Consider the following 24,449-nt stretch of genomic DNA (forward strand, 5'->3'; position numbering starts at 1 on the left):
CCAAGCTTCTGAGAGTAGGTGGCCATGGTAATGGACTTCAGAGGTACCAGAAAAGGCCACCATATGGTCCATATTGGATTCCCCCATTCAAAGCACTCTTAAGCTTAAGGTTTTTTCTTAAATGGGGACTCAGTAGCACCAAGTCAGCCATTTAAAAACCATCAGGGAGGACGCATCAGAAGCCGACCTTGAGATGTGGAATCTGGACCAGGGTTCTCGAAAGCACCTCTGCAGTCCTTAAGGAATGTGGGCCTTGGAGTCAGATACACCTCAGGCATGTGCCCTTGGGCAAATCACTTCGCCTCTGAGCCTGTTTCTTATAGCAAAGATTACAATCCCGATCTTGCAGGCCTTGTGGAAACCAGATGAGTGAAGCGGACTCTGCCCTGAGGCATGGCCTAGGTGGAGTAGTGGTGGTAGCTGCCCTGTGGTGAGAGCAAGCAAGTGGGTGAGGGAGCGTGGGGCTGGTATTGTGAAACTCCAGGACCCCAGGTCTCCTCTGGGCCAGCAGGAAAGCCTGCCTCTAGCCTCTTCCTCATGGCGAGGCTCTGAAGGAAACGTGGTCTTAGGCCAGATGAAAGACCTTTATGAGATTTCTATTACCTCAGTGATCTTCAGTGCTACCTCATCTGGCAGGCAAAGCAGGGCTTGTCATATATTCATTTTATAGGCTGTGAGGACCGGTTACTAAATTACTGAGGCCTACTGATACACTGTCCGGTGGTTTCTGCCACCTCCCCCAGCTCCTCACTGTCCCAGGATCATGCCCAGAGCCATGATGGAATCTGGTGGCCTTGTGTCCATCCTAGTATCTGGGACACAAGACTGGTGAATGATCAGCTGACAGACATGCTTAGGGCAACAAATTGACCGTTTCCTCTGGTGCAAAACAGTGAGTAGCCTGCTTCACAGGACTAATGTGAGAATTAAGGTGCAGGAGGGTCAGTCTTCCATTTATGCTGATTTCCTGCAGCCCAGCAGACAAAAGCCCCGCTGTGCTGCCTACCACCTTCACTTTCGCTCAGCTCATGGCACCCAACCCTGTCCCTCTCAGGGACTATGAGACCCCAGCTCAATTTGTCAGATGCTAGGAAGTAAGGTGAGGAATCCCAGGCCCTCTTTCCTTCCCCAGGAACCTGTCTAATATCCTGGACCCCTTGCCAAAGCACCGAAGGGCTGAGCCTCCAGCTCTGACCAACAGGGAAGGAGCAGTAGTGTTAGCTGCTTTAGGCAGCTGGAAGAGGGAAGTCAAGTCTGAGCTTGTCTCCACAGGTGCCCAACACTTTCCAAAGGACTCCAGCACTGGTCTCTGGGTGAAGAGTCCACAGGGGGAGGGAGGAGTCTGAGTCCTAGTCCTAGTTCAGTTGCTGACTTCCTGTATGTTCTTGCTTGCATGACCTGTCTCAGCCTTCAGCTTCTTCCAACAGCTATAAAATGGGCCTGCCTCTGCGTGAGATGCGTCAGGATCCTGGGACTTCACCAAATCCCCAGCCCCTTGAAACAGATGTAGAATCTGCTTTCCTCCGAGGACAGGTGGTAGGAACAGGGACGGGAAGGTTGACACCCTGTGCAGCCTAAGCCCTGGCCTGGCACTGCCTCCTTGGGATCTCTAGCCCAGGGACAGGGTGAGACTCCAAATGAAAGTATCCTCAGGGAGGAAAAAAAAAGTATCCTCAGGTTGAGGCCTCATGTTCGCCTTGCAGCCTGTCCCATCCAGTGCAGGAATACTACCCCAACGGTGTGACTGTGGAGGATGAGAAGCAGCCTGACTTTCCCTCACTAGTCTGGGACTTTGGGGAGGTTTCCCATTTGTAAAATGGAATAAACTAAGTTCATAGCATCTAAGATTCCAAGTTCCTCTAAATCTTCCAAGAAGCACAAGAGATATGGGGCAGACAGGAACACGCTCATTTTGCAGATAAATAGAGGCCAGCTGGAGGGTTTAGAAAGGCAGGTGCTGGAGTACCAGGCAGGTGAGTGAAAGCTCATGTGACCTGGTGAAAGTGAAGCCACTACTGTGACTCCCGGCTGCTCCTTCACTTGCCGTCTAAGCCCTGGGCCTGGTCTGGAAAGAGAAATGGACAAGATGACCTCCATGGTCCCCAGATTGGATGCTGGAAGCAAATGGTGGGTCATACCTTCCTTTCTAAGTCAGGTGCCAAAAGGGCCCACTGGACCAAGACCTCTGGTAAGAGCTATGAGAGAGGGAGGAGACACCAAGGTTGAACCTGTTTTATGGGTGACATGCTGGCTGGGCTGGGCTTGGGGGCAGAACAAAGAGCTGGGCTTAACTTTTCAAGGGACTGAAGGCTTGGGATCCTGGCTGGTGCCAGGCCTCTTACAGTGTCAACTGGGGTCAACTCTACTGGGACTGAGAGGCAATGGGGAGATGAGGTAGGGAAGAGGGGTGAGAATGTGGGGAGAGGGAAGGGAGGTGGTGGGAAAGGGAGTGGAAGAAAGGGGTGAGGACAGAGGGAAGGGAAGCAGGGCCTGGCTGGAGCTGAGCCAAAGCCAGAGCCAGAGGTGGTGGGCTCAGCAGCAGGAGACGCTCAAAAGGGAGCCTCCCGGGAAGTGCAGGCCGCCATAAGGGCCCGCTTGAGCTGCTCATAGGTGACAAACATCACCACGTTCCAGGAACCCAAACGGAGAAAGGAGGGCATGAACCTAGAAGAGAGAAAACACAGGTCACAGACGGCAATCTGGGGATTCCTGAGGGCACTCTATCTCCCGCTTACCCCACTGGGCCATGGTATCCAATCCAACCCAGTGGCTCTGTCCCAAAGGAGGTTGGGAGGGCCCAGGGAACACAGCCCCACAGCTGTGTGGCCGTGAGCAAAAATCCCCCAGGAGTCTCCATTTTAATACCCATAATGTAGGATGACAACTCTGGAAGTAGTTAAGAGCATGAGAAAATGCTGGTGAAATACCAGGATCAGGATCAGAATAGCTTGACAGCTGGTTGCTAATCAGTTCCAGGTGGTTCCCTCCCACTGTATGTAGGTACGGGTGGCCAGGAGGCTTGGAATTGGGTGGGATGGATCAAAGGCTCACCCTTTGTAGAAGGCTCGGGGACCCTCCTTCTGGAGCATGGTGAGGGCACAGTGGCCAGCGCTGCTGTACTGGCCCAGGGCAGAGTTCATGTATCTCGTCTTGACCACATCGACAGGGGAGGCAATGACGGTGGTGCAGAAGCCGGCCCCGAAGGCGGAAGTGAAGTGGCAAGGAAGGTCATCTGCCAAGGAGGAGCAGGAGAGGCAGTCAGGACTCCTCACCCCATCATTCCAGAAGGAAAGAGATTATTAAAGTAGCTTGCGGTCTGACGATTTTAGAGAGAGAGACTCCAGCTGGGACTTCTGATGACCTGAGTCATGTTGCCTTAGTGCCTCAGTGTGCAAAGTGGGAGCTTCATCCCAGCTAGCTTCTATATGGTAAATCTAAACTCATTCCACAAGCAGAGGGGAAGTAGGATGAAAAGATGTGATCATCAGGCAACCACACTCCCACATCTGATCCTAGATTGCAGGAAGGGCGAGACCCAGCACCATTTACCCTAACTCACCTGTCATGAGGTTGGCCTTCAGGAGGGCGTCCTTGATGAGATCGTAGGTCACCAGCTCAGCACAGTTGACAATGGCATTACGAGCAACATTGGGAGAGGTCCCTACAGAAGGAAAGGGTACCGATGTGAGACCAGAGAAAAGTGGGGGAGGAGGATGAGGACGGGAAGAAGAAACACCCGATACACGGAAACACACCTTTCCAGAGTCCTCGGAACCCTTCCTCTCGGGCGATGGTCTTGTAGGCATCAACAGTGCTTTGGTATCTCCGGCCTCTTCCAGCCCGGGCCTGCGCCTGGAACCGGACCTTTACCACATCTGTGGGCTGGGCCACAGCCACAGCCAAGGCACCTGTGGTGCTGCCTGCCAGGAGGCGGCTCCCAATGCCGGCCTCTGTGGGAGAACCAGGGGGGTCAGTGCCCGGCTGGGGTTGTGTTCATTTTCCACCTCTCCTCACCAAAACCACCTCATCACTGTAATCTCTTGCCTTTCGGGAATAGGATCCAGACAAGCTTTTGCTCGAAAAACTCCTTGCATCAAAGAAAACAACACTGTGGATGTCTACTACTTATTAGGCATAGGTCATAGCAAGGAGTAGGACAAAATGAGACTTAGCTCAAGAGGGCAAATGCCCTGAGAAATCACAATCCTTTCCATTTGACAAATGTGAAAACCGAGGCTCAGAGAGAAGTGGCCTTCTCAAGGCCTGGGACCCATAAGATTTGGGATCTCATGCCAGATATATTTCTCCCTGCCCTGTAATCTTGGGAAAAGTCAACCTTTTGATCTGGGTTCTCAGTTTCCACATGTGTAAAATGGAGGGTGGGCAAGGCATGCTGAGGAGATGAAATGGAAGAGTGGCCTTGGAGGTGAAAGTCTTGGGCGTGTTTTTCTGGCTTCCCATTGTGTGTCCTTGGCCAAGTCCTTTCCACCCAGCAAGACTCAGTCTCTTCATCTGTAGATGATACCATCTACTCTCAAAGTGGTTGTGAGGACCGTCCTGGGATGATGCCCTGCACAGAGCTTAGCACAGCCCAGGTGTTCAAGAATCATTAAGAGAATCAAGGTCCCTTCCAGTTCTCAGTTCCTCTGATCAGCCTAGGGATCTTGGAGCCTCAAGGAGCTATGCAGCAAATCATCAATCAAGGATGATTTGATGGGATCCATCATCATGAAGAAGAAAAGGCCAAGGGGCCTATGGCCCAGTTCCACACTCACGCTCAGAACCCTTGGTGTAGAACTGCTTGACAGAGTCGTAGAGGCCGATGCGGACAGAGGCAAAGCTCATCTGGCGCTGCAGGCCGGCGACCAGCCCACTGTAGAGGCTACGAGGGCCCTCGGTGCGCACCATGGTCAGGATGGTGCCCAGCACGCCGCGGTACTGGGCGCTGGTCGCGGCCCGCACTGGCCCATGCCTTTCTCCTTGAATCTGCAAGGTCAAGATGGGTGGTTAGATGGATAGGCAGGTTGCCCTCCCCACCTCCTGCCATCCTTATGCTCCAAACTTTACTGTTCTAAACACTTCCCTGGCCCTTAAGGAGTCTGTCTTGGGGCAGAACAGACTAGACAACATCAGGAACCCCAGGCTTCATCCCCTCACCTGCAGCCGGACTTTAGCGGTGTCCAAAGGAAAGGTGATGAGATCTGCAATGCAGGCAGCTGTGCCTGCCCCCAGGAACTTCACAGCGGCAGTAGGGGGTACATCTGTAGCCTTGAACCCAACCATAATGCTGATATCCCGCTACCTCCCAGGAGATGAAGGATTGGAGAAGGGGACACCTTCAGTCAGCAACAAGACAAGATAGAGAACTCTGCCGGAATCTAAGCCAAGGAAAGAGAAATCCCATTAGCAGCAGTATGCCCAGTCTTTCCCTGCTCACCACCCCGCCCCTACCTTCCCTGACAGTACCACCTCCCTAAGCAAGAACCAGAGCAACCTCATGAGGGAAAATAGGAGCGAGCTCTGGAGGTACTCAAATAGGGGCTGGAGAAGCAATTCCTGCTTGAGGAGAACACATTTTGTGAAGCGCCCCCTCTTCACTACAGGGAGAGTCTGGCTCAGGGCTATCTTAGTGCTGCCTCACAAACAGGCAGTGACCCAGCCTTTTGTCTGCTGGGTGCAGAGAGTTCGCTGGCAATGCCCACATTCCTGCTTCTGCAGATCTGGAGGACAGGCAGAAGTGGGGAAAAGGTTTCGGTCAGACAAAGACCCGACAGGCACACCCCCCCACAGGCTTATGCCCTGGATTTCTGAAGCAGGAGAGGTTCCTACGGGTCTGAAATTGCCTAAGTCTAGAAAAAAAGGAAGGGGCAAGACCAGCTCAATCCTTTCCCAGACCATTAGTCTAATTCTCTTCCCCAGCCTGCACAACTGGGGTTCTCTAGAGTCATTCTTTCAAGACTGCTTTGCTGGGTGTTGGTTTACTGAGATGCAGGAGACAAGATCACCCTAGAGGGGCCTTACTGTCTGGCACAGGGAGGGGCAGGTAATTCAAGCTGCATTTGGGGCTTGCAGGACAAACTCTCAAAATGTGGAGGGAACAACTAACTCGCATCAGGAGAGAGGTAAGGACGAGTGGGTGATCAGAAAAGGTAATATGCAGCTGGGCCTTGAAGGATCCTGGGCAAATCTCAGGGCTGAGAGCAGGTGCACAGGCACTGGACTCTCTCCCCCAGACAAAACCGTCTCCTTCTCTGGCCAGTTTCCTCCCCTTCAACACAGGGGATCCACATCTTTACCATAGGAGGGGCAAGCCTGGGGAGGTGCAGGTCAGAGCTATGAAGAGTTGACACAGGAAACCAAAAGCTCCATTTTGTTCTCAGAGTTGGAACAACACCCTTCTCTGCTGACTCCGCAGCCTGGGGAGGAAGTGAGCCCAGCGCCCCAGTGGGGGAGGGTGACCTGCTTCTCTCTTCGCTGAGCTCACTTCTCTGACTTCATTCAGCAGCAGCTGCTCTGAGCCCTGCCTGATTTGCTGCCCGTCACTGGGGCCACGAGGAAAATGCTGGCCAGCAGAGGGAGGATGTGGTTGGAGTCGGTTGAGCACACAAAAACCCATGGAAACAAACAGCTGCTTCCTCCTGGGCTTCTCACTCCAGGTAGCGGGGGCAAACAGTGAAATCCAGAGGCTACTCACCACTCAGTTGCACCCAGAGCTCCTACAGGCCAGGCCTGGTCTTATTTGAGTTTCCCTGGAGCCTGGCCATATGAGGCTCAGTGAAGATTGGTAGTCAGAAGACAGAACGGGTTGATGAAGGTGCTTCAGGCACCCCTGCTCCCCTGCCTGACCTGACTATCCCCCAGGACGTGTTCCATACCTTCCCCACCCCACTGCCTGGAGCACTCTGTTAGCTCGCTCTTCAGAGCAGCCCTGTGAGGCGGCTGCCTTCCATGTTACAGATGAGGGAACTTAGAGCCACGTGTACAGGCTCCAAAGCTCATGCAGTGTCTTTGTGCTGGCGTCCAGAACATTTCTCTCCCACTGTTTTCTCGGCCCCTGCACAGGCAGGGCTTTTGCAAGGAAGTCTTAACACCCAAGTTCTCTCTTGCCAATTTGACAGTTCTGAGAAGGGTCAGGCAAACAGTGTCCCTTCTCTGGGCATCAGAGACATGACAAATGAGTCAACTGTGTCCTGACCCTGAGCGAGGCTGCAGTGTTGTAAAGACCAGAGAAGAACAAGACCCAGCCCCTGTCCATCTCAAAAACACATGCACAGAGGCTCAGCTGCCATGTCAAATGTTGCTTTGGGTTTGCCCAGGTCTTTCAGAGGTGTGAGTATGGGTGCAATGGTCACCTGTGCTAAACACCCACTAAGAAGAGTAAGTAATACTCAAGCCGAGAAAGAGTTTGTCCTAACTCTGCTGCTGACTTCCAGGATGGCCAACGGCTAATCACTGTCCCATCCAGGCTTCAATTTCTTCCTTTGTAAATATGGGGACCACCATCCCTGGCTTGTCAAGGTCAGCTTAAAGGAGAGAATGAGACCAGGGATATATGAAAGTGCTTTGTGAGCTCTGAAGAGCAACTTTACTGGGGGTGGTGGTAGTTATTTTTGCTAATATCCTACTGACCCCCACCCCCAGGCCAAAGCGCTGCTGTAGGCAGGAGACCCCTCCCTCAGACTGGACTCTTACCCAGCTTTGTACGGTCTCACGCTGAGGCCTCCAAGATCAAGCTTCTCTAAAGGCATCCCATTCTTCAAAGCTGCCAGTGGCTATCATGGCCCGAACCCCTTGGTTTTCCATAGAAAGTGGCTGGGAGACGAAACACCTAATAGTCATACTATGTGTCCTGTGGATGAGGGCAAAGAGGAGAGTTTATTAAGATTTCATTTATTTATTTAGAGAGAGAAAGACAGCATGTGAGTGGGGGTAGGGGCAGAGGGAGAAAATCTCAAGCCGACTCCCTGCTGAGCAGAGCCCAATACCAGTCCCACGACCCCCAAATCCTGACCGGAGCGGAAGTCAACAGTCCAAGGCTCAACCGAATGAGCCACCCAGGCGCCCCAAGAGGATAGTTTAGAAAGGGAAATCTGCCTTAAAGGATCACACTCCAGCAAGGAAAGGGCCAACCCACATAGCGGGGAGGTGGGGAGGAGTAAGGAATAGGGTCCATTTCACCCAGGACGGCTGGGGACTAATTAAGTGCACACACTGGAGGGGGGAAATGAACCCAGGAGTCCTCCCTCCTCAGTCTGCTTAGTATCACACATTGACTCCCTTCCAGGTTTTTGCTTTAATGGCACTCTGTACTCTGGAGAAGCATCCCCCAACACAGCAGACTCTGGTGAATGGGAGTGGTGTAAGGAGGTCATGTTAAGTCAGAGACTCTCTGAGAGTCGACTAGGCCCCAGGCGCGGGCTGTGAGGAAGCTAGAGGGACTGGGAGCCGGCCCTGCTCAAAAGCTCTTTTCCTCCGGAGGGGAAGGTCATTCAGATCGTCATGGACGCGCCGAAGGCCCTCACCCAAGGCGGGGCTGGGCATCCAGGCCGAGGGGAGAGGTAAAGAACAAAACAGCCAACTGAACGTGAAAGGTAAAGAACAAAAGGGAGAGGGAAAAAGAGTGAAGGAAGAGAGATAAAGAAAAAAAGGACAGAGAGGAAAAATACAAGATTGGCTGGGAGAAGAGGGAAATTAAAGAGAGGGAAGGGCGCGGGTCCGCGCTGCCGGGGTAGCGGGCTTGCCGCAGGTTTAGCGGGCGCAGGGCTGCGGCGGGCAGGACCCGGGCTCACCGGGCTGCAGGGAGAACACGAGAGTGCCGGCGGCTCTGTCTGTCTGCGGGCGGAGAGCGCGTGGAGTGAGAGCAGACGGTACACGATCCGAGAGCGCTGCTGCTGAGCTTGCAATGGGGTCCGCGTAGCCTGTGGCGCGGTTTAGGTCTCGGGAGGCGGGGCCTGCGCGGCGGGGCGGGGCCTGCGGGCTCCGTGGGGTGAGGCGACCCTCTAGCCACCGCCTTTCCGCAAGGGCAGTCACGCCTAGGGCTCCCTGCGCGCCTTCCTCCACTCCCATCTCCGTGCGGGCTGATTCCCGCATCTACCCGTTCGTTCCCCCGCAGGGTCACTCCCTCGCTCCGCCAGCCTCCTGGTGAGAATGGCAAGGCTGACGCCTGGAAAGAAGCAGAGCCTGCCCAGGGTCACACAAGCCTCCGCTCCTCCGGCACCTCGCCAGGGCTCTTTCTGACAGCGCCCCCAGAGGCTCGGCTGGAGCGCTCCCTCCCTTCACCCGCCCAGTCCGCGACCCCGGACCAGGAAAACAGAACACCTGCCTCCGGCCGCTCTCGAGGGGCGGGGCCTCCCGACTGCTGGCGATTGGTTAAAGCCGCGGAAGGAGCCCGCGGGAGGAGCCAATCCGGGCTGCAGCGGCAGGTGGCGGGTAATCGCCAACGGCCATGAGGCAACGCTGGGCTTCCCGTCGTCTCCCGCCCACACCCGCCTCTCCCAGGGGACCCAGGGGACTTTCGACCTGGGCGGGACGGGGGCACCGAGCATGACGCTCCCGCCCCCATTTGCAGCCGAGTGCGCGGGCCGGCGTGCAGCGAGTAAGAAGGCCGAACAGGGCCCGGGCCTGCTGCGCGCCCAGCCCCGAGATGAGAAAGTGACTTAGATGAGCTGAACCTGGGTCGCCCTCAGGGGGCTGGCGGTCTTCTCGGGGTGACAGACACTTAAAAAACCAGTAATTGGGTCCTGCGGCTGGGACAAATGTGACGTTCGGGGAGTAGAAGGAGATAGGACTCTTCTTCGCCCTTGGCCTCTCTGTCCCTTTAGAATACTGTTTTCATCTTTCAGCCTCCCAGGACTGTTTTAAGGGATTAATCCAGGTTGTGGACGCGGTCTCCCTGACTAGATTGTAAACTTCTCCAGAGCAGGAAGCTATTTCCTATATTTTTAGTATCACAACACTCTAAGGGCCTACGTACAGTAGAGGCTCAGTGCGTGCTGTTTGGGCTGCTGTTGAAAATGCCTGGGAAAGCGTAATGGGAGGATCGGATGAGACCAACATTTGGCGACTGCAATTACCACATTCACTTTCAGTGTGAATACTTGGCATAATCGTGTGAGGCTGATAATAACCTCAATTTTACAGATGAGGAAACAGTCCCAAAGAGGTTAAATCACCTGCCTCATGTCACACAGCTAGGAAGTGGTGAGCCGTGACTTAAACCCTGGTTTATCAGGTGCCATGTGTTTGTTTTCTGAATTGTCCACAAGCAGAAATTGTCAGCTGAGAATAATTGGAATGGGCCTGGATAATTATAGCAGGAAAGAAAAACACGGAGCACATGGTCCTGACAGAAGCAGAAAAAAGTGGAAACAGAGAAGTCAAGCCAGAGAATTTTTTTCTGGCACTGTGGAGTCTCCCATCCACTAGCTGGGTCAGCTTTTGCACAGGTTTCTGTCTCTTGCCATGATGAAATGATTCCCAGGATGCTCTGTGACTGGTGGTGAAACCACTGAACTTAAGGAGACAGAAAGAACAGGATGGAACTAATGGCCTGAAGATGAAAGTGTCACCCTGATTGCCAAAACAGGGAAGAATTTGGATTCCAAAGACTGTATACACATGAAATGTTTAATCATCCCTGGCAAAATTCAAGGGCTGTTAAAAGGATGATGTGTGAACATTTAAAAAGGGAAGTAGAGATTCCCAGGACCCAGCAGGGATCCCTTAAGAAGAAATCCTGTTAAAACAAATTCTCTCTAACACAGGAGTTTGAAAACAAAACAAAACAAAATAATCAACAAAACCCCTAAATGTTCTTTAATTTTGGATGGAGCCAAGCAGATTGGAGCAATGCTACAGACACTGTACCTCTGGATTTTTAGCAAGCCTCTTGTCCAAGTCATTAGAGGTCCTGTAGACAGATTAGAGAATGTATGGATACAGGTAAGTGCATTTAAAAAACTTGTTTCACATCTATTTCATTGAATATGTATATATACATACCCCAGTTTAGTTGTAAATATATGTGCCAATAATTAAATTGACAAAGTTTATAATGTTGATAATCATACCAGAAAACAATCCACTGTATTTACAGTTTTGGAACTTAAAAATTTTAAATACAAAATATTTGAAACACTGAAAATGAAAGACACAAGACTGTCATAGAAAACTGAAAACATCAGGTAATAAAAACCAACATGAGAAAATATTAAATATTAGACATTTCAAATGTCTCTACTAATTTTAAAATATTGAGTAGAGGTTGGCTGTGTTAACTACCCCCCACAAACACGAAATTATCTGATTGCATTTTTTGAAAGATTTTATTTTTTATTTTTATTTTTAAAAAGATTTTATTTATTTGAGAGAGTGAGCACGAGAGAGAGAACAAGCAGAAGGGGGTGGGGGGGGCGGTGGGCAGGGGTAGGGCAGAAGGAGAGGGAGAAGCAGGCTCCCCACCGAGCAGGGAGCTGGATGCAGGGAGCCCAATGTGGGGCTCCATCCCAGGACCCTGAGATCATGACCCAAGCTGAAGCCAGACACCTAACTGACTGAGCCACCCAGACACCCCAAACCCTATATTTTTAATGTTGAATTAGAAAAACACTGTTAAGAGTTAAAAGATGCATCTTAAAAAAGTTAAAAGATGTATCTTTAGTCAGCAATAAAAAAGCATGAAGTACTGATACGTGCTACAACATAGATGAACCTTGAAAAGAGTATGCTAAGTGAAGGAAGCCAGACACAAAAGACCACATATGATATGCTCCATTTATATGAAATGTCCGAATAGGCAACTCTATAGAGGCAGAAAGTAGGGCTGGGAAAGATGGAGGGTATTGGGCATGACAGGTAAACGAGGGGCTGGTTGTTTTGGGATGATGAAAATATTCTAAAATTTGTTGTGGTGATGGTTGCACCACTCTGTACTAAAAATTGTTGACTTTCTCTTTAAATGGATGAATTGTTTAGTATGTTAATTATGTTTCAAAAAAGCTGATACCAAAAAAAAAAAAGGAAAAAATCAAACAAACGAAATGCAAATCAGACCATGTTAACATCCTTTCAAGGGCTGCTTGTTGCAGTTTTAATGAATCCTAAATGGGTTAAAAAATTTTTTTTTCCAAAACTTCTCATGAGATGTCAGTGAATCTTTATAGTCTGAGTTAAGACCTTAAAAAACAAGGTTAAATTATACATAACTATGCTGATTTGTATACCTTCAACAAGGTTCAATTGATGTACGTAATTTATAGATATCCACAGGAATTCTTAATGCCTCATCAAAAATTTCTCAATACTGCATGTTTATTGTTTTATACTCTTTCAACTCTAAATACCAAGAAGTATTTTCATAGGAAGAGTTAAATCTCTTCCCATTATCCCCAAAAGCATAGGTAACAAAATATAAAATTAAACAAGATTTATGTTTGATAAACTAACACATAAAATCACCATTACAATATTCATAGTGACGGCTTATAAAGGTTAAAAGCCATCATAAAGCCTATAAAGTTTATCCTTAGATTTATAAAATGAAATGCAGATCAACTCAAGATAAAAAATAGTGTTGATTGCTAAGAAGTCTTTGTTTAAAAAAAAAAAGAAAAAAGACCCTAGGGGTCAATTAAAAAAAAAAAAAGATTTATTTATTTTAGAGAGAGAGAGAGCGTGCTCAAGCCCAGGTAGGGGCAGGAAGAGGGGGGAGAGAGAGAGAGAGAGAGAAGCAAACTCCCCACTGAGTGGGGAGACCGACAGGTGGGGAGGGGGGTGTCATCCCACCACCTGAGCCAAAATCAAGAGTTGGACGCTCAACCGACTGAGCCACCCAGGTGCCACCTCAATTTTTTTTTTAAAGCAGCTGTTTGTGGGCGCCTGGGTGGCTCAGTTGGTTAAGCGTCTGCCTTTGGCTCAGGTCATGATTCCCACACTGGGTTCTCAGTGGGGAGCCTGTTTCTCCCTCCCCCTCTGCCTGCCGCTCCCCAGCTCGTGCTCTCAATCTCTGTCAAATAAATAAAATATTAAAAAAAAAAAAAAGCAGCTCTTTGTTGCATTAGGATGTGCTATAATCCTCAAGATTCCAAACAATATTAAATGTTTCCCAAACTATACCACAACACAAAGTAGTAAGTTCTAGGGGCGCCTGGATGGCTCAGTTGTTAAGCGTCTGCCTTCGGCTCAGGTCATGATCCCAGGATCCTGGGATCGAGCCCCGCATCGGGCTCCCTGCTCCGCGGGAAGCCTGCTTCTCCCTCTCCCACTCCCCCTGCTTGTGTTCCCTCTCTCGTTGTGTCTCTCTCTGTCAAATAAATAAAATCTTAAAAAACAAAAACAACAACAACAAAAAACAACGTAGTAAGTTCTACTACCCCAGCAGGATGCTTTTTAGTGACTGGCACTATAAAGCTAACTTTAAGAAAGGAAAAAACACCAAGTGTGAATAACAAATGTTGTTATCAAATTACTGCAAGTGAAGATTAGCAGAGAGGAGTGAGGAGGGTGACCTTCTATTCCGTTCTGATAAGATTGATAAGATTCCGTGTCTCGAAATACTGCATTATTTGCAGGAAGCTGGACTTCCATACCAGCATAAGATGGTAAAGCAAACTTGAAAAACTGGCTTCAGGTTGAATATCCAGCTCTTTCCTAGAATGAATGAAACATTGAGGACATGTAGACCGAGTTTTCTCTGAACAGAATGGAGCTGTTTGTTCTGAAGGGAGTTTTTGAAGGCTTTCTTCTCTGCAAAGGTTGTGTGTAGCCGTTTTCCTATAAACGTTCTCATTTAATTCAGAGCTAAACAGGAATTTCAAAGCACAGCTCAAAGGGAAACCAGTCGGCTTCTGTTGTGGCAACATCAGAGTTCTGTTTTGTTGTGGAATCTATAGTTGCTTCCTCAGTGACTATTTCAAATGATTCTGTACTTTCATTTGCTCTGAGCCGGAAGTTAAATCAGGTTCTCCTTTCTTCTCAGAAACATCAAGTTTTCTGTTTGTAGGTTGTTTAGAATTGTACAACATGGTGACATAACCACAGAAATCCCTGCAAGCCCATTTTATTCCTGAATATTTGCTATGCTTTATGAACACCCGTATTGACATGATCCGTGACTCTCCTTGTAGTTGTTTTATCAAATGGGAAAAATTTCTCCCATCCCATCGTTCAATATCGTGAGCATGTGTGAAGTAGGAATTACTTCAGGTTTATGACTCCAAGACATTATTAATGCTTGATAATGACCATGAAATATATCTGACCGTTTTTGAAGTCTTATACTTTTGGACAGTAATAAAAATGGGGATTTGACTTCTGGGTGGTTACTTCTGGATAAGGGTCTAAAATGCCGAGCAGGTACTACTGCCAATGGGCTGGATCTATTAGTGAGAGGAGCCATGGAGACAGGCAATTTGTAATTTTTGTTTAGTAATCTGCTGCAAGTCGTAGGGTTCAAATCAGGAAGTCTTTTACAGTGTAAGAGATTCAGAAGAAAACCACAATTGGGTTGTTATTATGATGCAGAGACAGTGTTGTGTTTCCCTAAGTGCCTGATCAAAATATCTTTGTAGTCCATACTTCTCCTTCCTAAATTTTTGAAAAAGGTTTTGAATCTTTTCTAATTCTGTAAGGAAGCTGTCCAGAGACTCCTGTGAGAGTTTGCCAACTTTTGGTGAAAGATTTCCCATCATTAGAAAGGTAAAGGTTGAGTCAAATAGGAAAGCATTATCTTTGTGTATCCTGTAGACAGACCCAAACTGCTTACACAAGCTGTGTCAGGTGGATCTAGTATCAGTATCAGAGCTGACAAAGCTTCTTGTTCAGGACTCCTACTTTCTTCACCATGCCATGATAAGAATATTTTTTGTGGGTGTAAACTACTTTTAAATTTGTTTACAGAGGGTACATTCCACCATGATAATGAAGCTGATCCAGATTTATTACTTGTCTCTTCTCATGCGCAAAGCCCAATCAGCAATACATGGAAACATCATTCTTAACCAATGATGACTATTATCTCAAGGACATTTGCAAGCTCAGCAACATTATTATGCTTATCTATTGAAAGAAATATAGTTTCAAAGTAATCACCTAGTCATCTCGCACTCAATTCATCACAGAACCTTCAAGAGAATGAAACTGTCATTAGAGATTGATACATTCAAATAAATAAATCTTTTATTATATAAATGATGTACCACAATATAATCTAGTGATCCAGAGAGTTGAGGACCTGAATCAATGATCTTAACTATAGTATATTTCTCAGGCAAAATGCATATCTTTATGTCATTTTTGTGATCTGTGGGATTTTCTGCTGCTTTATTGGTAAAAGATGTGATCATTCCTCCAAATTTCAAAAAGAAAAAATTTTATGATCTATACTAATTCATAATATCAATGTACTACTGTCTTTTAATACCAAGAAACATAGACAGTCAGCTCTAGTAAAATTGGACAGATTGAAGCAGAACTCTTCTCATTTTTCAAAATTTTCCTCTGTAATCTCAGCATGAGGCAAAAATGGTATTATCCTCAGGCCCACAATATCCAGTAAGTGGTAAAGGTACAGCATGGAACAATCTAGAGTATAATAGCTTCTCAAAGTATTTGCATTTATCTTTCTTTTTTATTTCTTTATTTTTATTTTTTTAAAAAAGATTTTATTATTTGATAGAGAGAGACACAGCGAGAGAGGGAACACAAGCAGGGGGAGTAGGAGAGGGAGAAGCAGGCTTCCTGCGGAGCAAGGAGCCCGATGCGGGGCTCGATCCCAGGACCCTGGGATCATGACCTGAGCTGAAGGCAGACGCTTAACGACTGAGCCACCCAGGTGCCCCGTTGCATTCATCTTTCTTGACATGTTTATGTTATATTTCTGTATCGTAACTGATGGTGGATATGTAGAGGACAACCTGCTTTGCATATTTTCTCTGTGAATTTATTTTTATTTTTTTATTTTTTATTTTTTAAAGATTTTATTTAATTATTTGACAGAGAGAGACACAGTGAGAGAGGGAACACAAGCAGGGAGAGTGGGAGAGGGAGAAGCAGGCTTCCCTCAAAGCAGGGAACCCGATGTGGGGCTCGATCCCAGGACCCTGGGATGATGACCTGAGCCAAAGGCAGATGCTTAACGACTGAGCCACCCAGGCGCCCCTTCTCTGTGAATTTTAAAGACCCTGTCACATATTGGCTAGCAGCTTGCTCTGTGGGTGATGTACCTTATGTGGAGCTCCATGTTTATGGTGTGAGGGCCCTGGGACAGTACGGGGGAGCCCACTAGAGGCCTGGTGCCTTACACTTTGGAATTCCCCATGGTGAGGGCTCCAGACAGCTCAGCACGGCAGACAACAGAGAACAGTGTCAGGAGTGCATCAGAGACCCAGTTTCTTCATTAAATTATATTTTAAGGGAGAAAGAAAGAGCTTTTAAGATCTTTTTTTATACATAACTCTCTGGGCCCTAACCGACTTTCCTATGTGACCATTCCTGAAATTTCAATGGGAAAATTGGAGAATGCTTTCATTTTGTTTCTCTCCATTTCAAAATGTTTGCCTTTATGGCTGTTTTATTTCTAGCTTTTCCATATCCATTCCAGAGTGATCCCTACTACCTTACGCCATTATTCTGTCCACTTCTGTTTTCTCCAGGATCTTGTTTCTGCAATCCGTTTCCCTTATCTTCAGTCTTTCTACTACTCTGTGTTTGTTTGTGTGTGTGTGTGTGTAAATGGAAAGGAACCCTCAAGACTTTCCTACCCCTCCTGCAGTGGCTTTTTTCCCTCTCTTTCTCTGCCACACTTTCCAAACAATTGGCTGTCCTCTGACTTCTCAGCCTCTGGCACAACTCTTACATATTTGATGAATGAATAAAGGAATGATCTCACATTCATCTCATTCACTTTATGCCAGCCTCAAACAGCCTTCTTTCTGTTCTCTGAACATGCCAAGCTCATTCCCATAGGGCCTGTGGGCTGCTTGTTTCCTTATCCTGGAACACTTCCTCAGATCTTCCTGGCCAGCTCCTTTCATCATCCCTACATATATACACACACTCACACATACACACGGAAACATAGACACACAGAGATACACAGAGGCACACCCGCTTCTCGGAGATCACCAGTGATTTCTTTTTCAAATTAAGTGCATTTTTTAAAAAAAGATTTTATTTATTTATTTGACAGATAGAGACATAGCATGAGAGGGAACACAAGCAGGGGGAGTGGGAGAGGGAGAAGCAGGCTTCCTGCTGAGCAGGGAGCCCGATGCGGGGCTCGATCCCAGACTGCAGGGCTGGATCTCAAGACCCTGGGATCATGACGTGAGCCGAAATCAAGAGTCAGACGCTTAACTGACTGAGCCATCCAGGTGCCCCTCAAGTAAAGTTTTTATTGAGGTATAACATACATATAAAACAGTGCACAGCAATAAGTGTACAGCATGATAGACTTTCAAAAATTGAATACCCCTATGTAACGAGCACACACCTCAAGAAACATTATTAATATTATATGTCAGTGATACCTCAGTAAAGCTAGAAAAAATGAAATTAAAATTAAAAAAACATTATTAACACCCTACTATCACTGTTCACCTAAAGAATAACCACTATCTTGATTTCTAACACCAAATATTTGTTTTGCCTGTTTTTAAACATCATGTAAATGGAATTATACATTATGTACTATTATGTGTCTTTCTCTCAACATTATGTTTGTGAGATTCATCCAAGTTACATGAAGCTATAGTTCTTTAATTCTTATTGCTGTATAGTACTCCATCATATGAATATATCCAATTTATCCATTCTACTGTTGATGGGCATTTATATTGTTTCCAGTTTTTGTCTATTACAATAGGACTGCTGAACTAGGGCATAACCTTTTCCACTATAGCCTTACTGAGGTGCAAGTTAAATACCATATAATTCACCTATTGGTAAATGTACAGTTTAATTAATTCTTAGTAAATTTATACAATTGTGCAGTAATTACTATAATTCATCACCCCCAAAAGTTCTGTTGTATCTATTTGTAGTCATTTCCTTCTCTCACCTCCAGCCCTAGATTACCACTGATCTTTCTGTCTCTACAGTTTTGAATTTTCTAAAATTTTTTTTTTTTTAGATTTTGTTTTTAAGTTATCTCCACACCCAACCTGGGGATTGAACTTAACAACCCTGAGATCAAGATTCGCAAGCTTTACCAACTGAGCCAGCCAGGCACCCCAATTTTCTAAAATTTTCAATATAAATAGAATGTAGTCTTTGGTGTCTAGCTTCCTTTACTTAACATAATGGTTTTTTTAAACTTTTTTAAAAAAATTAGGCTCCATGCCTAGCATGGAGCCAATGCAGAACTTGAACTCATCACCCTGAGATCAAGACCTGAGCTGAGAGATCAAGAGTCGGACACCCAACCGAATGAGCCACCCAGGTGCCCCCATAATGTTTTATTTTTTTAGATTTATTTATTTATTTTTAGAGAGGGGGGAGGGGCAGAGGAAGGGGGTGAGAAAGTCTTTTTTTTTTTTTAAAGATTTTATTTATTTATTTGAGAGAGAGAGAGAGAGAAACAGCATGAGAGGGGAGAGGGTCAGAGGGAGAAGCAGGCTCCCCGCTGAGCTGGGAGCCCGATGTGGGACTTGATCCTAGGACTCTGGGATCATGACCTGAGCTGAAGGCAGTCGCTTAACCAACTGAGCCACCCAGGCGCCCTGGGGGTGAGAAAGTCTTAAGCAGACTCTGAGCTGAGCACGGAGCCTGATTCAGGGCTTGATCTCACAACTCTGAGATCAGACCTGAGCCAAAACCAAGAGTTGGATACTTAACCGACTGCACCACCCAGGCTCCCCAACATAATGTATTTTTAGGTTCATTCATGTTGATACGTGTATCAGTAGCTTGTTCCTTTTTTATTGCTGAGTAGTATTCCATCGCAGTGATAATGAATGTTGTGTTTGTCCTCTCAAATGTTGATAGACATTTGGACTGTTCACAGTTTTGGGCTATTATGAATAATGCTGTTACAGACATTCATGTACAAGTCTTTTTGTGGACATATGCTTTTATTTTTCTTGGGTAAATACCTAAGAGAAGGATGGCTGGATGAGATGGTAGGTGTATATTTAACATTTTAAGAAACTCAAAAATTTCCAAAATGGCTGTACCATACATAGTACAGTCTTACCAATAATACATGGGGAATCCAGTTTGTTTCCTACAAAGTTCACCATTTTTAGCTGACAAAGCCATAGCTCTCGGCCAAATTATTTACCATATTTTATAGATAAAGAAAGTGAGGCCCAGAGAGACCAAGAATTTGACTTATGTCACATAGCTACTAAGTATCACGGCTGGGATTCTAGCTTTAGTTTTTGTTATGAGGTCAATACTCATTCCATTTACATGAATTCACATGTATGCTCATATTCCCAAGAGATTTTTCAGCCCTGCAGAAATAGATTATTCAGTGTTTTTGGTTCCCAACAGAAAAGCTGTATTTCAGGAAGAGATTTTCTTGATCTTTTAAAAATTCATTCATTTTAGAATAAGCTTAGACACTTCCCTAATACCATTTACAAAAATTAACTCAAAATGGATCAAAGACCTAGATGTAAGGGCTAGTACTAGAAAACTCAGGAAAAAAAAACACACACACAGGGAAAAAGCTTCACAACAGTAGGTTTTGCAGTGATTTCTTGGATAAGATATCAAAGGCACAGGCACAAAAGAAAACATAGACAAATTGGAGCTCAAGAAAATTAAAAACTTTTGTGTATTGAAGGACTCAATCAACAGAATAAAAGGCAACCTACAAAATGGGAGAAAATATTTGCAAATCACATTATCTGATAAGGGATTAATATCCAGAATAGAGACCTCTTTTTTTTTTTTTTTAAAGATTTTATTTATTTATTTAAGACAGAGAGAATGAGAGAGAGAGAGCACATGAGAGGGGGGAGGGTCAGAGGGTGAAGCAGACTCCCTGCTGAGCAGGGAGCCCGATGCGGGACTCGATCCAGGGACTCCAGGATCATGACCTGAGCCGAAGGCAGTCGCTTAACCAACTGAGCCACCCAGGCGCCCCAGAATAGAGACCTCTTAAAACTCCATAACAAAAGTAACAACCCAATTCGAATTGGGCAAAGGGCTTGAATAGACATTTCTCCAAACAAGACATACAGATGGCCAATAAGCACATGAAAAGATGCTCAACATCACTAATCATTAAGGAAATGCAAATCAAAACTACAATGAGATACCACCTCATACCCATTAGGAGAGTTATGATTAAAAATTGGAAAATAAATGTTGGTAAGAATGTGGAAAAATTGGAACCCTTGTGTACTGTTGGGGGGGGGAATGTAGAATGCAGCTACTGTGGAAGACAGTATGATGATTCCTCAAAAAATAAAAAATAGAATGACCATATGGTCCAGCAGTTATACTTTTGGGTGTATACCCAAAAGAATGGAAAACAGGGTCTTAAGGTATTATACATGCATGTTCATAGCAGCATTATTCACAGTGACCAAAATGTAGAAGCAACCTAAGTGTCCATGGACAGGAATGGATAAACCAAACATGGTATATACATATAATGCAATATTATTCAGCCTTTAAAAGAAGGAAATTCTGGCACATGCTACAACAAGGATGAACCTTGAGGACATTATGCTGAGTGAAATAAGCCAGTCACAAAAAGATAAATATTATATGACTGTGTGAAGTACCTGGAGTAGTCAGATTTATAGAGACAGAAAGTAGGATGATGGTTGCAGGGAGCTAGGGGGAGCGGGAAATGGGAAGTTATTGTTTCATAGGAATAGAGTTTCAGTTTTGCAAGATGAAAAAAAGAGTTTTGGGCATGGATGGTTGCACAGCAGTATGAATATACTTAATACCACTGAACTGTATATTTAAAAGTGGTTAAGATGATAATTTTTTTTATTATGTTCAATTAGGAGAGGGTAAAGTTTATATTATGTATATTTTAAAAAATTAATTAAAAGTTCATTTATTAACCCATTCATTTTGCAGTGTCCTAGGCACTCTGCTAAGGATGAGAGATGCAATTGTAAACATGACCCCATGCATGCCTGCAAGGAATTTACAGGCTCATGGGACTGCCAGGCAGGTAAACATGGTGTAAGCAGAGCTGTGAGACTCTGTCAGAGGGGCACCTAAGTTTCCCATGTGTGTCGGACCCAGCATATGTCTAAGAGATAACAGAAGTGGGCAAAGCAATAAATGGTACAAGATCTGTGCCTATGGTTCATAATCAGAAAGCTTTCTCTTAGGCAGAGCTGGAAATGGTGAATCTGCTAATACCCAAGAAATTTGGTTCAAGGGCCAGAAAATAATTTGCTAGGAATATTACTGAGGATATTTCTATGTTGTTTAAAACATGTGAGGCTCATCCTTGTCTTTTCTTACTACTATGTCCAAATTGAATCGTTCCAAGGGACTATTGATATTCGTTCACTCAACTATACTATTCCTTCACTCAACTCCCACTTTTACTACCCTTGCCTGGGTTTCAACAACAGCCTCATCTTCCTACGACCAGAGGCTATTCCACTAATTCATTCTCTACAGTGCAGCTAGTCATTCCCTACTTAAAACACTTCAGTGGTGGGGTGGCGGGGCACCTGGGTGGCTCAGTTGGTGAAGTGTCTTCGTTTGGCTTGGGTCATGATCTTGGGGTCCTGGGATCAAGTGCCATGTCGGGCTCTCTGCTCAGCGGGGAGTCTGCTTCTCCCTTTGTCCCCCCCTGCTCCCCGCTCATGCTCCCTCTCTCAAATAAAGAAATAAAATCTTAAAAAAAAACACTTCAGTGGCTCCACATTACCCTTAGAATACTCCAGACTCCTTAATGTGGTGTCTTAGTCAGCTCAGGCTGCCATAACAAAGTACCATACACCGGAGGCTTAAACAACTGGATTTATTTCTCATTGTTCTGGAGGCTGGGAAGTCCAAGATCAAGGTGCTTGCCAATCTGGTTTCCTGGTGAGGTCCCTCTTTCTGACTTGTGGAAGCCTTCTCACTGTGTCTTCACATGGTGGAGAGAGAAAGAGCGCTCTGGTCTCTCTTATTCTTCTTATAAGGACGCTAATCCCGTCATGGGGTTCCCACCCTTATGCCCTCATCTAATACATATGAATTTTGGGGGTACACATTCAGTTCATAATATGTAGCTTCTACAGCCTTTCAGGGTCCCTGTTTTCCTCTCCATCCCCATCTCTCTCATTGCTTCCCTTGAGGTCTGCAACCCAGTCCTACTGACAGCTGGCAAAACTTGGATGCCCCTTGTTCTTGCCTTGTTTCTGGGCCTTAGCACAAGCCATTTCCTCTCCCTAGAATGACTTTTACCCACCCTCTTTTTGCTTAGATAATTCCTAATTGTCCTTTAGGTGTCTCCTTCAAGAAACTTCCTGGCCCCCAAACCAAGTCAGGTGTCCCTAATCTGTGTCCCTGCTCTTAGGTGCCTTATGCAGATCTCTAGTGTGGCTTTTATCACTCTGTAGGGCTTATTTGTCTTTCCTGCCCCCCCACCACCCTCCACCTCAATGAGCTCCTTGAAGGCAGGATTGGCCTTGTTCATCTCAGCACCTAGTACAATGTGTGGCTTATACTGTATGTGCAATGAATGTTTTCCTTTGTATAGCACTCAGCAGTTTTCAAAGTGTCCTGACAGAAATTAACTCATCTATAGAGATATATTTCCTTAACATTCATTCCTTCTGAATAAAATATTCCTTTAAAAAATACTACCTTTACTCACAAGATTTATGTGAAGTCAGTTATCCCTTATGTCTCTAATGTGACTGAGTTGGGGCCAAAACTATGTCATTTTTGCTTGATACACTAGAAGAGTTTGAGAAAAAGCAGATTTCCTCTTTCTTTTTTTTGAGAGTGAGTGAGTGTGCGTGTGCAGGAAGGGAGAGGGGCAGAGGGGGAGGGAGAGAGAGAGAATCTTAAGCAGACTCCTTGCTGAGCAAGGAGCCTGACACGGGGCTCGGTCTCACAACTCTGAGATCATAATCTGAGCTGAAATCAAGAGTCAGACTCTTAACTGACTGAGCCACCCAGACGCCCCAGAGCAGATTTCCTCTTAATGACTTGATGGAGTAGGTGTCTGTGGGTGTGCTGTGGGGGGCTGGGTGCACAGAGCTAAGAAGCCAGCTTCCCTGTGTGGCCTCAGCTGGTGATCTGACCATTTTGCAAGATCTCATCCCTGACTTCCTTGTGGCAGAAATTGGGGGCCAGAACCAGGAAGGGCTTGCATGCTGTGGCTTAGAGGAAGCTGTTTCAGTTCTTAGAATCCCTGAACTTTAGAGCTTTAGGTCATTTGGTTCAACCTCTGCCTTTAAAAAGTGGGGAAAGAGATCTAATATTTTGCCCAGGAAACTGTAGAAGACCTCCCACCAATCTTGTTTTCCTTTCTTCAAAAGCCTGGACTCAGAGGTCACTAAGGTGCTGCTCCCAATCAAAATAGTTCTTAGTAGAATTGATCCTCTCTCTCTTTTGGTATTATCATCTGAATAGTTTGCCCTGGGTAGAGGATGTGTTGATACTGCTATGGAGAGGGCGCCTGGGTGGCTCAGTTGGTTAAGCGGCTGACTCTTGATTTTGGCTCAGGTCATGATCTCAGGGTCCTGGGATAGAGCCCTGCATCAGCCTCCTTGCTCAGCAGGGAGTCTGCTTGAGGATTCTCTCTCCCTCTGCCCTTCCCCCTCCCCCTGCTAGTGCTCTTTCTCTGTTCCTAAAATAAATAAATAAATCTTTAAAAAATATATTGCTATGTAGAAATTCATAGACGACATAGTTCCTGTCCCTAGGAATTTACAAACTGAGACTGGGAGTTTAAGAATGATTTGCACATGCCAGTCAAGTCAAAAGAAAGAGAAAGTTTTAAATATGGGTTTTATTTGAAAGTCAAAGCAGACATTAAATAAAAATAATCTTTATTTTTTTGTTTTTATTTGGACTTTCCGTTTGTGTATGTTGATAATCTCAAATTGTAATTTAAATTTAGGAAAGTGCTGAGAGTGAGTGGACATGTGCTTTTTCCTCAGGGATGCAGAGACGTCAGAGTGGGGAGGGAGGCATATGACGTTGCTGAGCGCTTCTGGAAGGTGGGGGATTGTTATTTCCACTTCTGTGCTAGGACACTGAGGTACTAGGATTCCTGGTAAGGTGAGGGGAGGGGACATTTGACCCCAGTTCTGTTATTAGCATCACATAAGCTGCTAAGAAGCAGAAGAAGACTGACATTCTGGGTCCTCATTATCAGCCTGAAAGAGCTTCAGTGAAGTTCAGAAGGAGGTCGTCTGGTTCAAGCCCACCTTTTACATACAGATGGAGAAGTCAAAGCCCTAAAAGGTGGAGCAACCGGCCTGGGCTGAAGGCAGTTGGGAGCATGTGGGACCAAAGGCCCAGCCCTG

The 24,449-nt window shown here is 46.0% G+C and overlaps 1 protein-coding gene, 1 long non-coding RNA gene and 1 pseudogene across 3 annotated transcripts in view; 1 reads left to right on the plus strand and 2 right to left on the minus strand.

The window, feature by feature from the left end:
- Positions 1-2,217: 2,217 nt before the first annotated feature.
- On the minus strand, positions 2,218-8,939 carry UCP2 (uncoupling protein 2). The gene is made up of 8 exons (XM_036119530.2): positions 8,790-8,939; positions 7,693-7,849; positions 5,158-5,378; positions 4,776-4,986; positions 3,756-3,950; positions 3,560-3,661; positions 3,052-3,232; positions 2,218-2,664 (listed from the first exon to the last, which is right to left on the minus strand). Exons 3-8 carry the CDS (start codon positions 5,281-5,283, stop codon positions 2,550-2,552), a joined length of 930 nt encoding a protein of 309 aa, XP_035975423.1. The 5' UTR covers positions 5,284-5,378; positions 7,693-7,849; positions 8,790-8,939; the 3' UTR covers positions 2,218-2,549.
- Positions 8,940-9,395: 456 nt separating this feature from the next.
- LOC118552831 (uncharacterized) overlaps positions 9,396-24,449 on the plus strand; it is a 38,018-nt gene continuing 22,964 nt past the window's right edge. For both annotated transcript variants that reach the window (XR_013442461.1, XR_013442463.1), the window contains exon 1: positions 9,396-10,941. This is a non-coding gene — a long non-coding RNA (uncharacterized LOC118552831). The remainder of the gene's footprint in view (positions 10,942-24,449) is intronic.
- Positions 13,408-15,571, minus strand: LOC118552849 (protein FAM91A1 pseudogene; annotated as a pseudogene).

Source organism: Halichoerus grypus, chromosome 11, assembly GCF_964656455.1.
Source record: "Halichoerus grypus chromosome 11, mHalGry1.hap1.1, whole genome shotgun sequence".
In the NCBI taxonomy this organism is placed as follows: domain Eukaryota; kingdom Metazoa; phylum Chordata; class Mammalia; order Carnivora; family Phocidae; genus Halichoerus; species Halichoerus grypus.

Bases quoted from the DNA above. Each gene is read 5' to 3' on its own strand.
- UCP2 (XM_036119530.2), bottom strand. From the start codon at position 5,283: ATGGTTGGGTTCAAGGCTACAGATGTACCCCCTACTGCCGCTGTGAAG. The intron at 4,987-5,157 runs GTGAGGGGATGA...TTGACCTTGCAG, and splicing joins CCGCTAAAGTCCGGCTGCAG to ATTCAAGGAGAAAGGCATGG. The intron at 3,662-3,755 runs GTGTGTTTCCGT...TTCCTTCTGTAG, and splicing joins GTTCCGAGGACTCTGGAAAG to GGACCTCTCCCAATGTTGCT.